This window comes from Garra rufa, chromosome 3 (genome assembly GCF_049309525.1).
Source record: "Garra rufa chromosome 3, GarRuf1.0, whole genome shotgun sequence".
Classification (NCBI taxonomy): Eukaryota; Metazoa; Chordata; class Actinopteri; order Cypriniformes; family Cyprinidae; genus Garra; species Garra rufa.
In genome coordinates this window covers 37,482,859-37,499,297 of record NC_133363.1, presented here as the reverse complement: position 1 = coordinate 37,499,297, position 16,439 = coordinate 37,482,859, and the positions used below count along the sequence as shown (strand labels likewise).

General features: G+C 39.3%; 1 protein-coding gene across 1 annotated transcript in view; it reads left to right on the top strand.

Moving 5' to 3' along the window:
• The window catches only part of chd9 (chromodomain helicase DNA binding protein 9), a 43,274-nt gene extending 29,241 nt beyond the window's left edge, over positions 1-14,033 (top strand). Inside the window, exons 17-28 of the mRNA XM_073836606.1 lie at positions 601-649; positions 736-991; positions 2,049-2,254; positions 2,369-3,238; positions 4,749-4,909; positions 5,162-5,392; positions 7,922-8,099; positions 8,201-8,340; positions 8,437-8,658; positions 8,741-8,878; positions 8,970-9,074; positions 10,837-14,033. Of these exons, the coding sequence (XP_073692707.1) occupies positions 601-649; positions 736-991; positions 2,049-2,254; positions 2,369-3,238; positions 4,749-4,909; positions 5,162-5,392; positions 7,922-8,099; positions 8,201-8,340; positions 8,437-8,658; positions 8,741-8,878; positions 8,970-9,074; positions 10,837-11,718 (3,438 nt within the window). The 3' untranslated portion in view covers positions 11,719-14,033. The remainder of the gene's footprint in view (positions 1-600; positions 650-735; positions 992-2,048; positions 2,255-2,368; positions 3,239-4,748; positions 4,910-5,161; positions 5,393-7,921; positions 8,100-8,200; positions 8,341-8,436; positions 8,659-8,740; positions 8,879-8,969; positions 9,075-10,836) is intronic.
• Positions 14,034-16,439: the final 2,406 nt, after the last annotated feature.

Below are 16,439 nucleotides of genomic sequence, written 5' to 3'. Positions count from 1 at the left end.
GGGGTTTGTTTGTAGCAATAGCCAAAAATACATTGCATGGGTCAAAATTTTTGATTTTTCTTTTATGCCAAAAATCATTGAGAAATTAAGTAAAGATCATATTCCATGAAGATTTTTTGTAAAATTCCTACTGTAAACATATCAAAATGTAATTTTTGATTTGTAATATGCATTGTTAAGAACCTAATTTGGACAACTTTAAAGGTGATTTTCTCAGTCTTTTTGATTTTTTTGCATCCTCAGATTTCTGATTTCAAATAGATGTATCTCAGTCAAATATTGTCCGATCCTAACAAACCATACATCAATAGAAAGCTTATTTATTGAGCTTTCCTATGATGTATAAATCTCAGTTTTGTCAAATTTAACCTTATGACTGGTTTTGTGGTCCAGGGTCACATATATATATATATATATATATATATGTATATATGTGTGTGTGTGTGTGTGTGTGTGTGTGTGTGTGTGTGTGTGTATATATATATTTATATATACATCGACAACATTGATTTCCTGTGTGATCATTTTAAAGGGCATTCTTTGTGTTTTAAGTGTAGTTATAGTGTTGAACTATAACTTAACATGTGCTCTTGCCTCTAGGATGATGCTTCTTCCCCAGGAGACCTGGTCATCACTGATACAGGCGGAGGTATAGACATAAATAAACCCTTATTTGTTTTGAGTTAATATTAAGTTATTGTTAGTCATTCATAGTGTGTTTGTGTGTTTGTACAGAAGGAGGTTCTGTATTAGATGTTGGCGGTGGGACTCTGGGTGCTTCCAGCTCAGGGATATACTGGCCCTCGCCCTCCACGCTGACGGCCCGACTGCGGCGTCTGATCACTGCATCTCAGCGCTTCACCAAGAGCAGACAGATACTTCAGATCCACCAGACACAGCAGGCCATGACCCCTGCCCTCTACCCTCTGCCCCCTACGCTCAGTGACACACTCAATCCCAAAATTGCTGCTAAGATCGAAAGACAACAACGGTGAGAGGCTTCAGTTAATGTTAGCAGTAAAGGCTGGAATACACTAAACTAACTTTTGCCCTTTGATTTGAAGTGTGGAGGAGTTGAGGCTAGTTGCCCAAAGCCAGAGCCAGTCTGCAGATTGTTGGCAGCTGGAGTTGACTGACAGAAAATCACAAAGCATAGGATGCTTACAGTCTCTCATTTTTTTAGGCTGATTCCATCAAGCCAGAGCGTATCAGACATGTTTGATATTTTGAGCCGATTTTAGAATACATTGTTTTCATTTTCATGTGTCTCCTAGAAATGAGGTGCACGTTTCTGTGTGAGTTTGTGTTTAGAAAAGCTTTAAAGTCTGGTAGTACAGTTAAGGTCAAAAGTTTACATCCCCCTTTCAGCAACATAGTATTAAGATTCAAGGGGATGTAAACTTTTAAAAGGGGTAATTTTAATAAATTTAAGTATTATTTTCCCTTGTGAATTATATGTAAACATCTCTTATGTGAAATATCTTATTTAGGTCAGTACTAAATAAACAATAACATGCCTTTTTGTATGTTCCCTTTTAGTTTGGTAAAGCAATTAACATATTGCAGATTCTGAAAGGGATGTAAACTTTTGACCTCAACTGTATATGAGCCTTATTCGTTTAGTGTTTTATGCCTATTTTTTCTTTGTGACCATTTAAAAAAGTCTGCAAATGTAGGATTCCTAGTGTTGCAGGAGTTTAGTTATGTAGTATATTTCAGTTTTTAATTCGACTTAAGAATGTACAAGTATGTTTTCTGCTTAAAAAAAATTAATAACACTTGACAAATCTGTTTAAAATGATTTAAACCCACATGAGATCATGTGGCCTAGAAAAAGCTGTTTTATTTTACATAAAATGGGCAGCTTCCCACATGATCGGCCTTGAATCCAAAGAGGCAAATCTAAACCACAGAATTACAAGTTGTACCTTTTAGAACCTTTATTTATAAAATGAATCTTTGTATTATTGTGGTTCACTTTTTTGTCCTGAAGTTCTTTGTGTGGGTCAATAACTTTATGAATTGATCATTTTTCCATTTCTCAATAGGTGGACAAGGAGAGAGGAGGCAGATTTCTACCGCGTGGTTTCAACATTTGGGGTGGTCTTTGATCCAGATTTGGGCCGTTTTGATTGGACCAAGTTCAGAGCCATGGCTCGACTGCACAAGAAAACTGACGAGAGTCTACACAAGTACCTGTGTGCCTTTATTGCCATGTGCAGAAGGGTCTGCCGCTTACCTGCTATAGAGGGAGGTCAGTGCCACAAACATCTGAAAACGCACACATGCTCAAATTGGTTTTCCGCTAGTCTGCCAAAAAATTATCTTGTACTCTTTCATCATCAGCTTTTGTTTGCTCTTTCCTCAGATATGGTGGACTCCTCTCTTGCTATACAACCAATCACAGAGGAGCGTGCCTCCCGTACCTTATACAGAGTGGAGTTGCTGCGGAAGATAAGAGAGCAGGTGTTGCGTCACCCACAGCTTTATGAGCGTCTCCCACTGTGCCAGTCAGGACCGGATCTTCCAGTGTGGTGGGAAACAGGATCCCACGATCGGGATCTTCTGCTTGGGGCAGCCAAACACGGTGTCAGCCGAACAGACTACCACATCCTCCGTGACCCAGAGCTGTGCTTTATGGCAGCACAGAGGAACTACAGCCAGAACAAGGGAACTTCAGCACAAGTCCAAGCCCAGAATCAGACGCCTTCACTGGGACAGTGTCACATCCCAACCCCCTTCCAGCACATTCAGTCTAAAGAGGCTTCATCCTCACCACTCGCAAACCAAACTGAACTGAAGGAGGAGCCACTGTCAGAGGGAGAGGCAGAGGGTAGAGAGCAAGATGTCAAGATGGAGACGCCCTCAATCAGACCACCCACACCTTCAGGAGTGGATGAGAAAGATGCCATTCACAAAATGGGAGAGAACGAGAGCCGGATGGTGGCAGCCAGAACAAAACCGCTCACGCCCAACTCAGTCACTCGAAAACAGAAGAAGCTGAGTAAGCGGAGCCGCAGAGAGGCCAGGAGGGGGTCGGGATCAGACTCGGACTCGGATGGCTCCTCATCCAGCTCTTCGTCGAGTTCTTCATCAAGGTCTTCTTCCTCCTCGTCTTCGTCACGATCCGGATCCAGTTCTTCGTCTTCGTCTTCCTCCTGTTCTTCAGGCTCCTCATCTTCATCATCGTCATCCTCGTCTTCAGAAGACAGTGACAGTGAGGAGGCACCAAAGAACGGTAAGTAGTTATCCGATTAGCTTAAATAGTGAGTTCTAGCCTTTCTGCAGTAACTGTTGATAATAGCATATTAGAATGATTTCACAAGAATAATATGACATTGAAGACTGGAGTAATGGCCATTTTACACCACAAGCTTGAGCTTTGCGTCAGTTTTATGTCAGCATAACTACAGTATCATAGCAGCGCCGAACAGTTAAACTCCCTCTGTTCTTCAGTAAAAAAAAAATAGGTCCCACCAATTCTTTGGTTTTCCTGCATTTTTGTGTATTCTACAAAAATTCTTTGGTTTTTCAAAATTGTTGTGAATTTGAACCCTTTCCAACAATGACTATGATTTTAAGATCAATCTTTTCACACTGTGGACAACTGAGGGACTCATACACAACTATTACAGAAGGTTCAAACGCTCACTGATGTTTTAGAAAGAAACGCAATGCATTAAGAGCGGGGGGTTGAAAACTTTTTGAATTTGAAGATGAGGCTAAAACCTATTTTGTCTTCTGGGAAACGTGTAAGTATCTTCTAAATCAGTTTTAAATCAGGTTTTTTTTTCAGTTCTAAATGAAAAAATAGGATATTTAGGCAAAATAAAAAAAAAGTTTACACCCCCGGCTCTTAATGCATCATTTTTCCTTCTGAAGCATCAGTGAGCGTTTGAACCTTCTGTAATAGTTGTGTATGAGTCCCTCAGTTGTCCACAGTGTGAAAAGATTGATCTTAAAATCATACACTCAGTTGTCCTCAGTGTAAAAAGATTTGACTTCAACTGTAAATAGTAAACAACAAACACAACCAAGAAAACAGCTCTGATTATGTAGTTTCAGTCATACTTTAGAACATGCTGTTTATTGTTTTTTTTATAATCTTGGACCTTCATTCATCTTGGAAACACACATTTATTAAGATATTTTGGATGAAATCTGAATCTGATTCCATGTGCATGTGTGTGCTAGTGCAAAAGTGATTTTAATTTTAGAACAGTAACAACATTTAGGTGTCCTTTTAGTTCATACACTAATGCATTAAACAGTTCTAAGGGTCATGAGCTTTAAAGCATGCCCAGAGACTATTTTAAGAGAGAGAAATGCTTCATTCAATATGTATATCTTCAGTGTGGGTTAAAATGGAAACAGCTTGTGTAGTGCATACTGCAGTGTACAGCATAAATACTATATACTGCCTGCTATTTCTTAAAAATATGTCAAGCTTTATGTAGTAAGCATTTAAAACATGACAACCTCAAAACTGTGAAATGACTTCATTATATTACATTTAAATTTAGCAAGAGGCATTCCCTGTCATCTCAGAAATCTGGTCAGCAACCAATCAAATGAATCAAAAGATTGATATTGCTTCTGGTTCATGCACATGGAAGGTTTGACAAATGTGGGTTGTCTGGATATTCTGTACATACAAAGAAATGTACAGTTTTAAAACTTGCTGTGAAATGGATGTTTAAAGTGGTTTCATCAGTATAACATTGATGGGTCTGTCTCTATTCCGGTAGCGTCAGCAGTGCCCGGTGTTAAAGGCTTTGACGAAGACAGCGTTGCCTCACTCAACACTACACAAGATGACATGCAGGACAGTCATGTGACCAACGGTATCTCTAACCCTCCCCACCCTTTCCAGGGAGGTTATATGCTTGCTGCCTCCTACTGGCCAAAGGTGAGCACAGTCCAGTCCAAGCATAACATGTTGTGTCAATTCTTCTTCTCTAGTCTCGTGCTTTCATTAGTATTATGGCTCTGTCACTGTAAGAACAGTATAATTTTATTAATTACAGTGCCTTGCGAAAGTATTCACACCCCTTTCATTTTGTAAATTTTTTCACATTTCACATAAATTTCAGCTGTCCAAGAATGAATACTTATGCAATGCATGTAATGTTCATACATTAATGTTGTTCACGCATTACAGGACCGTGTAATGATAAACCGGTTGGACAGTATATGTCAGGCAGTGTTGAAGGGCAAATGGCCAGGGGTTCGTCGTGCATACGAAGGCAATGCAGTGACTTCTTTCTATACCACCAAACTCCTGGACAACACATCCACGCTCCCAGAAGACCCTTCAGCCTCCCCTCAGGGTTCAAAGGTGAAGAAGCATGTTGCAGACAGAGAAAAGGAGTTCTCAGTCAAAATCAATGACGTATGTTATTTTACGTTCTCCCCCACAAATGCCGATCTGCAGTGTCATTGCAGCGCTTGGCATGTTTTGTTTGTTTTTATTGTTTGGTCTTCCCCCTTTCCTCCAGTATTTGTTTGTTTGTTTGTTTCTTCTTCCTTTTGTTTGATTTTGCTTTGAACATTTTGCAGCTTCAGTTTCATTTTTAGTTCACAGTTTTTGCTTTCTATATCTGTCTGGGGTCAAATGGTATATTCCTCTGACTCTTGCTGGGATGGAATCAAATCTACTACACTGAAGTTGCAACATTCACCCATTTAAACTAAACCCTGTGCACAAAATCAGTCTCAGCCTCTGATCTCTGCTGTAAAGGTGAAGTGTGTAATAATAATATTATTATATTCTTATAATTTATTTAAATATTTGTCACCCTGGACCACAAAACCAGTCTTGAGTAGCACAGGTATATTTGTAGCAATAGCCAACAATACATTGTATGGGTCAAAATTAGATTTTTCTTTTATGCCAAAAAGTCATTAGGATAAAGATCATGTTCCATGAAGATTTGTAAATTTCCTACCGTAAATATATCAAAACATTGCTATGAACTTAATTGGGACAAATTTAAAGGCAATTTTGGTCCAGGGTCACATTTATATTCTTTATTATATTTCACAATATTACAGTTTTACTATATTTTTAATTTAAAAAAATGTAATGTTGGTGAGCATTGGAGACTTGTTCTATAAATAGGTAGTCCTGGTCAAAGTATTTCTTGTTAGCTGTGTTTTTTGAGGAAAACATTTCTGGATTTCTCTCCATATAATGGACTTCTATGGTGCCCGCAAGTTTGAACTTCCAAAATGCAGTTTAAATGCAGCTTTGAAGGGCTCTAAACTATCCCAGCCAAGGAAGAAGGGTCTTACCTAGCAAAATAATCAGTTATTTTCTAAAAAAAAAAAAAATAATAATAATAATTTATATACATTTTAACTTCAAATGCTCGTCTTGTCTAGCTCTGCATGTAATCTGTGTATTCTGGTTCAAGACAGAGTATGTCGAAAAACGCCAATCTTATTTTCTCAAAAACGTCAAATCGCTGCAGAAGTACCAGGAGTTTTTTGACATACCCTAACTGTGAGTACACGCAGAGCTAGACAAGATAAGCATTTGAGGTTAAAAAGTATGTAAATTTTTTTTTTTTTTTTTTGATAACTGATTGTTTCACTGGATAAGATCTTTCTTCCTCAGCTGGGATAGTTTAGAGCACTTTTTAAACTTCATTTTGGAAGTTCAAACTCGGGGGCACCATAGAAGTCCACTATATGGAGAGAAATCCTGAAATGTTTTGCTCAAAAAAAGACATAAACATCTTGGATGACAAGTTGGTGTGTAAATTATCTGTAATTATTTGTTCTGGAAGTGAACTTGTCATTTAACCCTTTCAGTGGTGAGTTTAAAATATTCTAGCGGACCCCCGAGAGTGAGTTTTTTTTAAGCGACCGTTATTTTAGAATGTTCGTCCTTATTGTTTCCATGGCGACGCATCGAGCTTGTCATGTGACACAACACAGACACAATAACACTGTATGACAGATAGATCGCTTTTATTTAGTTTTTCCTTTTTTATTCAGAATACTCACACACTTGCTTACCATGTCATAAACTATCTGATATTCCGATTTACAAATATGTGTGAATTAGTATGTTTCGTCGTTTAAAACCTTATATAAATGCTCTGGATCGTGATCTGTAAGGTGAGATGAGTGCGGCCATGTTTGTTCGCGCTGCGGTTCAGAGAGTCCTGTCAGCCGGCTTTACAGCAAGTAAATTCATCCGTTTCTCCCGAAATACATGCAAGTAAGTGGCTGGTGAACTAGAAGAGGAATAGAGTGAACTTTTTAGTTACTTAGCCTATGTGTATGTGATATGAATAAAACACATCGGCAAATCATATTTGAATAGATTGTTATTTGCTGCTTCCATAGACCTATGTGTGTATTTTCCAAACTCTAAATGTCTCTTTTTACTAGTACTTATGTGTATTTAAATGTCTGAAACCTAAAATAAGTGTTATGTGGTTAAAAGCACTGCATAGTTGTGATTATATGACCAGCACAGAGCTCGTCCGTCTCTGGCTCAGTGCCAGCCAGCGCGCCAAAGCGCAGTTTGAATTTGTCAGTTGCGTGACGTCACCGAACGTTCTAAATCCCATGTGGGACCGTACTCCCAGGGGCACAGAAATTAGAATCCCATATGTGGGACCATACCGCTCAAAGGGTTAAACTCAGAATGGCAAAAGTATTTGTGAACCAAAAAAAATTACACACATCACCTTTAATCCTTTGACTTTACTGTGTTCCTGTGTTACGTACCTCAGCCCACTAAAGAAAATTTGATTACACATACCTCTCTGATTTAAGAACCTTATATGGGTGTTTCTGTCTCTAAAAACTGTTCTCATAGTTCTGGTCTCAAACCAGTTTTGTACGCTTCATAGGTACCTATTTGCAATGTGTCCTTAACCTCTGACCCTTGACCTGTGTCCTGCAGCAGGAGGGCAGCCTTAAACTGACCTTCCAGAAGCAAGGTTTGCCTCTGAAGCGCCCCCTGGAGGGTGAGGAGGGACCTCTTGCCCAACAGCAGTACTTAGCCCGGCTACAAGAGTTACAAAACGCATCTGATACCAGCCTCGCAGACTACACCAAACCGCAGAACAGCTATCCACAAGGTAACAAACAACCACGTTTAACCAGATACCTGCTTTATGCACAAACCACATCACACTGTGCAATATGATGCTAAAAGTGCATGTTCTTTGTGTTACTCTAGTACTGCCAGAACAAATGCAACTGAATGGAGTTATGGACGGACAGCCTGTAATGAAGAAGAAAAGAGGACGGCGGAAGAATGTGGAGGGCATGGACCTGCTGTTCATGAACAGAAACAGGCCTCCTTTGATGCCAGAGCAGGTTTGATTTGCTAATGACCTGTGGTTTTATATTTAGACATTTATAAAGTGGTAAACTTCAGTATCAATAAGCCGAATGCATGCCCTATATTTTCAGGCTCCTGCTGGCTGGAGTGGCAGTGTTGCTGGTACATCCGCTCCCCCTGGGTTGAGCACACCTCAGGGGCTCAGCACCTTTGATGCAGAAAGCCGCGTTCCCGTCATCAGCCTCAAAGATGGGACACGACTAGCCGGAGAGGACGCTCCAAAACGGAAAGATCTTGACCAGTGGCTAAAGGAGCATCCGGGCTTTGTGGCAGATGTGGGAGCCTTTATTCCTGTAAATACCAGATTATTGTCTGGATTAAAAAAAGGATGTCTGTGTAAATATGTGTGTAAATTTCTGATCATACCTTTTGCAGACCGCAAACAAGCTGCAGTTTCAAGATGGCAGACCAAAACAGAAGAGACATCGCTGCAGGAACCCCAACAAAATTGACATCAACAGCCTGACTGGAGAAGAGCGAGTACAGATCATCAACAGGCGAAATGCTCGCAAAGTGAGTGTGTGATGTTATAGATGTTGTGAACAGATTTTTTCGCTGTGCCTAGTGTTGATTGTAATACTTGTTTCATATTTCTTTGTTCCAGATTGGTGGTGCATTTGCTCCTCCTCTGAAAGATTTAAGCCGGTTTCTGCAGGAGAATCCAGAGTATGGAGTCCCACCAGAGTGGGCTGATGTTGTTAAACAGTCTGTAAGTACAAAGAGAAACATGCTCCATTCCAAATACAGTGCATTAACAGAAATTAGAGGTGTCACAGTATACTGGTTTTAGTGGTTTAATGGTTAGTAATGTAAAAAATGACAAAATATTGTGTTAGTACTACTATACATACTACGAAATGTCCTCTCCTACATGAAAAAAATCATGTTGGAGAGGACATTTTACCCACACCCATAGAAGTGAGTTTTCCAGTGTGGGAGTATTTTGGATTTCATTAAAAAAGACATGGTGTTAGACACCCCAGTCTGCAAGAAGTGCCAATCAGCAGTAAGTTCTTTTTGTACAGTTATGGTTACAAACTCTCTGTCCGCCTCCACATGCACTTGTATTTTGAGTGATTCATTGGCCAAAAAAAGAGAAAGCACAAAATGAACAAAGTACAAGATGAATTTGACTAATAGCAATATACAGTTGAGGTCAAAATGTTCTGCAAAATGTTACATATTTAACCAAAATAAAAGGAATCTTACAAAATGCATGTTATTTTTTATTTAGCACTGACCTGAATAAGATATTTCACACAAAAGATGTTCAAAAGTTTACCTTCTCTTGATTCTTAATACTGTGTTGTTACCTGAATGATCCACAGCAGTTTTTTTAGTGATAGTTGTTCATGAGTCCCTTGTTTGTCCTGAACCCTTAAAAAATCCTTCAGGTCCCATAAATTCTTTGGTTTTTCAGCATTTTTGTGTATTTAAACCCTTTCTTAGATCCATCTTTTCACACCGAGGACAACTGAGGGACTCATATGTAACTATTACAGAAGGTTCAAACTTTCACTGATACATCAGAAAAAAACACAATGTAATAGGAGCCAGGTGATAAACTTTTTGAATTTGAAGTTCAGGGTAAATTGAGCTTATTTGGTCTTCTGGGAAGCATATAAGTATCTTCTGTAGCTTCTGAAGGACAGTACTAAATGAAAAAAAATTGATATTTAGGCAAATGTACACACATTCATTCTGTTCAAAAGTTTACACCCCTGGCTCTTATTGCATCATTGTCATTGCCCCCATGTAAAGCAAGATGTTCATGCCTTTCTTACTTCAGTCGAAAACAAATGAAAGTTTTTGAGGAAAACATTCCAGGGTTTTTCTCCATATAGTGGACGTCAATGGTGGCCAACGGGTTGAAGGTCCAAATTGGAGTTTCAAATCCGCTTCAAAAGGCTCTACGCGATCCTAGCTGAGGAATAAGGATCTTATAGGTTCTTACAAAATAATTGTTCATTTTCCAAAAAAAATGAATAATTCTTTTATAGTTTTTAACCACAAATGCTCATCTTGCACTAGCTCTGCAATGCGCGTCCATTTCATAATCACGTTGGAAAGGTCACACGTGGTTAGTTCTTTGTCTGTGTACTTGGGTTCAAACGGTAGGGTAGAGTGAAAATCCGCCTATGCCACGCGTGACTTTTTCAGTGTGACTACATAAACTGTGAAGTCGTATTTCACATTGTATTTGTGGTTAAAAAGTATATACATTTTAATTTTTTCTTTTGAAGCTACAGTTTTGACCTTAAACCCACTGACTTCCCTTGAAGTCCACTACATTGAAAAAATTTTTGGAATGATTTCCTCAAAAACCTTAAATTCTTTTCGACTGAAGAACAAAAGAAATGAAGATCTTGGATGACACAGGAAATTTCAATATTCTGGATTGAACTAATACTTAAACTACAACTTTACGGATGTTTTTCCTACTCATTTAACAGAAGCATTTGTGTTTCCAGGGTTACCTTCCTGAAAGTATGTTCGACCGCATCCTGACCGGCCCCATCGTTCCCGAAGAGGTGAGCCGACGAGGACGACGTCCCAAAAACGCTTTGGCTAAAGCAGCCACGGTGGCCAGTGCCAGTGCCAACGCCGCCCTGGGGCTCAACCCACTCCTAACCAACGGCCTCCTCGCGGGGCTGGACCTGCCTAGTCTTCAAGCTCTTCAGCACAACCTCCAGAGCCTCCAGTCTCTCCAACTCACCACCGGCCTCATGGGACTGCCTCACGACCCCACCAACATGGCCGCCATGTTTCCGATGATGCTGTCCGGTATGACCGGCCTACCGAACCTCCTCGGAATGAGCGGTATCCTCGGAAAACAAGAAGCGGCGGGTATCGCTTTGACGAGTGACGAGGACAAGAAAAAGAAGAGCGGCGGAGAATCCGCCACACCCAAGGGGTCAGCCGAAACTTTGAGTCCGGATGGCAAAGCGGAAAGGACAGAGGGTCAAAGTTTCAAGGCTACCACCTCGACGGCAGCCAACTCGAATCAAACAAGTGCTTCTGCTTCAGGCCACCCACTGGCCCTCAACCCCCTACTTCTCTCTAGTATGCTCTACCCAGGGATGCTTCTTACTCCAGGCCTTAACCTGCCTGTGGCCAACCAGCCGCAAGCTGCAAACACTCAGCCAACCCCACCGCTGCAACCTGCTGCCTCCGAAGCCGCGGCCCAGCTGCTCGGCCAATCGGAGGACAAAGACAGCGACGAGGGGGAGGAGCCAGACGAAAAGAAGGATACCAGTGGTCCAGAGGGCTCGGCGAAGGCGGAGTCGTCCTCCTCCGAGTCCGACAGCTCCTCCTCGTCATCCGAGGATTCCGATTCCAGCGACGAAGACTGAGTCTTTATACATGTATAAATAAATATTATATATTTATATACATCTCTTAGAAATGTATACATATAAACACATATAGGAATTATCCTGCATTTACTACATCATGTTTTTTGTTTCCATGTAAATATAATAACTAAAGTGTTGTGTAACGAAGAGGAAAAAACGGAGATCCTAGAGAAACTGAAATAAGATTTCAGTGTTTGTTTAGGTACAATGTCGTTTCGAAGAGACGTTTTGCATGTCGACAAAAGAGAAAAACAAACAAAAAAAAAACTTTGTGAAATTGTATTACACCATGATGTAAACTTGCAACAGACAAGAAGCAAAAACTAAAAGGCATTATTGTTATAGCTATGTCAGGATTTAATTTTATTAAAGAAATGAGGACACTGTTGCTCATTGCAGAGCTGTATAATTAATATATTTTCTTTTGGGAGAAAGAACACCTCGACTGTTTGGGTTTCATTTGTAAATACTTGAGCAGGATCCTGAACACATAGACTTCACAGAGCATACCTACAGATCCACAGCAATAACACACAGGCAGCTTATGAATGTCACTGAAGCTGTAGAGACCCTGCGTTCATTCGTTCGTTCATCACACAAGTCGTTCATTCGCTTTTCTTGTGATTTGTGCATCTGTTTTTCTCCTCCCCAAGGTCTGTTCTTTTTCATTTTTATCCCTCTTTCTTTCAAATTCTCCTCATACAGCTATTTTACCCAAAGATTTGAGTTTTGAACCAGACGTTCTTTTAGGAAACACATTCCTCGCCATGCCTGAAATCAGTTTGCGTTTCAGACCGCTTCTTCGCATCCATATATTCATGTTTGTTTTAGCGTTCAGACAGCACTGTGTGTGTGTGTGATGTTCTGTGCATATGAACACTGTTGCCTCAATTTGCATGAAAATCTATGTGTCCAAGGTCCTGTCGGCCTCACGTGTAAACCCCTCGTGACAAACAGCAGTGCGTATATCCTCACTTTGCCACAAACTGCTACAGTATTGTCATATTAGCTCATTCTATTGTAAATGACCCGTGCGAGAGTATTGAGAGGAATTCAAGTATTTGCAGTAGTATTTATCAGTGCACACGAATTGACAGTAGGGTTGTTAAACGTTCTCCAGGTCAAAAATCACACGTTCCTTTAGTCTTGACAAAACAGTCTGTCTATATAGCTGCTGTTAGATGTAAATGACTGATCTAGAAGTGTCCTTATGCCATACTTCAGCGTCTGTCCCTCATAACACGATTCGTCGCAATCCAGCACCTCGGCCAACACGATGAACCTCATTGGCGTTTCGAATCAGGACGTGTATGTGATGAGTTTTCTGTTACATGTGCTGATGTGCTTGTTCTAGACTGTTAGGCTCATTCACGCGAGTCTCTCGTTTGTTCACATTCAGGTTCGGCTACTGAAGTTTTCCATTTGTGATGCAAATTTCTTCGGGATGCACTGCACAATGCAACTCTTTGCCTGTCTCACTAGTGAACACAGTTATATAATGGGTCTTTCCAAGCATGTTTGATTTCCTTCATCATGGTTTCACACCTCTTCTTATCTCTCTCAGTGTAATTTTGCCTCGTTAGATGTTCTGAATGCCGTCTCCTCTCCACTGTGGCATCAGATCTTCCTCTTTCCAGTTAGTTCGTGCTGAGCCACGCACTTTGAAACTGTGTACAGGTATTGCTGCTTTCCACTTCTTCCCAAAACCGCACATGAAACCTATATAGTTCTTTTTTTTTTTTTTTGACATCCGCAGCGTTAGCATCTCATTTAACTGAATGGCGTTCTGAGAAGAATTGCAGGTTTGACTGAGAATTGGACATTTCTGTTGATTTTCTTTTTTATTTTCAATTCATCATATGTACATTAATTCAATATTTTGGTTGTATTTCATGAAGCGCTGGACTACTGACCAGAATCAGGGCAAGACTTGCCGTCGTGGCACAAAGACAATGACATCCACCATGCAAAAGCAAATGAAATAGAAATACACTACTGCAAATAAACGTTTGTTTTCAATTATGTGAATGGTTGAATTGACAAACAGAGTCATTTGTTCTCATGGCTTCTTTTGTTTCATATTTTCAGTCCTTTGAAATTTAAGCCCCCTCCTTCTTTTTTGTGCTAAAATGTGTTTTTGGACAGTTGCAATACTTGCAAGTTGTGGCCTGTGTAGTCAATTAATGCTTCTTGTAGTGCAGGATACATGTCTTAAAAAGTTTGTAATTTATTGAATTACTTTCTATGAAGTTCTATAGAAGAAATTGAGGTTTAATTATTTTTATTAAACATATTCTGACTCTACAGAAAAATCTTGTCTCATGTGAAATTTGTCAAATGTATTTGTTTGTTTTGAGCTGAAGCACCAGTTATTAAAATCTAAAACTGTCTCAAATCCAAAATCTAAAAATGTTTTTATTAATCTGTGATGATTGTGATTGTAATTTTAAAGGATATCAGCTGCCATATGGTATTGATATGTGACCGATTTAGTGTGTTAGAAGTGATGAACTAATAACTTTGTTATGATTGAGAAGTAGAGTTCTTATAAAACATTAAATTCATTCTATTCAGAAATGTGACAGTGATGAACAATAATACACTCTTAAAAATAAAGGTTCTTTGAAAGGTTCTTCACAACGATGCCATAGAAGAACCATTTTTGGTTCCACAAAGAACCATCTCTTTCTTACCTTTTTCTAATCTATAGAACTTTCTTTCGCCACAAAGAACCTTTTGTGAAACAGAAAGGTTCTTCAGACGTTCAAGGTTCCTTATGGAACCATTTAAACCAAAAAGGTTTTTCTATGGCATCGTGAAGCACCTTTACTTTTAAGAGTCTACTAAAGAAAGATGAAAAACGTGACTTGCCAGAGTTCCAAAATTAACAAATCCTGGCAGCCCACCTACCAGGGGCATCTGTAACCTTGACAGCCCAATGGATTTAGTGTTGTTAGAACAACAGTTTTTTCAAGTTTGACTGTGTACACAAAGTTTGGCTAGACTTTATCTGTGAAGAAGAATGGGTGAAAACATGAATGATAGGGACATTACTGCAGCAAAAGTGACAGCAGACATCAATATTTACAGTTGAGGTCAAACGTTCACATACATCTTGCAAATGTTAATCATTTTACCAAAAGAGGAGGGGTCATACAAAATGCATGCTATTTTTTATTTAGTGCTGACCTGAATAAGATATTTCCCATAAAATATGTTATAGTCTAAAAGAGAAAATAACCTGAATAATCCACAACTGTTTTTCTTCTTCTTTTTTTTTTTTAGTGATAGTTGTTCATGAGTCCCTTGATTGTCCTGAACAGTGTTCTTTAGAAAAATCCTTCAGGTCCCACAAATTTTTTGGTTTTTCAGCATTTTTGTGGTGTATTTGAACCCTTTCCAAAAATGACTGTATGACTTTGAGATCCATATTTTCACGCTGAGGACAACTGAGGGACTCGTATGCAATTATTACAGAAGGTTCAAACACTCACTGATGTAAACGAAACACGATGCATTAAGACCCAGGGGTGTAAACTTTTGAACAGAATGAAGACATGAACATTTTTCTCATTTTGCCTAAATATCTTTTTTTTTTTTTTTTAGTATTGCCCTTAAGAAGCTCCAGAAGATACTTACATGTTTCCCAGAAGACAAAATCAGTTAAATTTATCCTGATCCTCAAATTAAAAAAGTTTTCTTCCTCCAGCTCTTAATGCATCGTGAGTCCCTCAGTTGTCCTCAGTGTGAAAAGATGGATCTCAAAATCATACAGTCATTGTTGGAAAGGTTTCAAATACAGAAAAATGCTGAAAAACCAGAGAATCTGTGGGACCTGAAGGATTTTTCTGAAGAACAGCAGGCAGTTTAACTGTTCAGGACAAACAAGGAACTCATGAACAACTATCACTAAACAAAAAAGCTGTCAATCATTCAGGTAACCGCACAGTATTGAAAATTTAGGAACGGTAATTTTTATAAATTGAACTATTATTTTCTATTGTAGACTATATGTAAATTATGCATTTTAAACCATATCAGTTTAAACTTCTGATATAAGGTTTTCTGAGAACACATATCTGAAGCACGTGCACAGAAAACAGCTGTCACACGGCATGTGATTACTAAACTAACTTTCGTGTCTTATTGCGCTTAAACTGTTAAATACACAAGTTTGTCAAAAACACATAAAGGAGTTACAAAAACAGTCTGTTCTGTCTGTAAAGGTAAACAGCTGGGAAAGAAATTGCATGTTCATATTAGATCTGTGTGGCAGCAGCGTAATATACAGTAAATAAATCAATAAATCCACTGCTCTCTTGTCTCCTTTGAGGTTGGGACTCTAAATAGTGTTCTGTGCTCGTCTGTGCAGCCAACGACAGAACAACTTTTGCCATGGCGTTAGAACTCGTACACTGTTGTCGCTTGTAAAAACAAAATGACGGCACCATGGGTGAAAACGTCCGGATTATTATTATACTGTAAGATCCTCTTTCTACGTCATGGGAGAGCGAAATCTGAACAGCTTGATTTTTAACATGCTTGCAGAGAAAGATTTACCAAAACAAAGTTACTGGGTTGTCCTTTTTCACATTTTCTAAGTTGGTAGATGCACCAGGGCCTCAATTATAGCACTTAAACATGGAAAGTCAGATTTTCATGACATGTCCCCTTTAAGCATGGAAACATTAGACTACTTCCATGTTTCCGAAATGTGG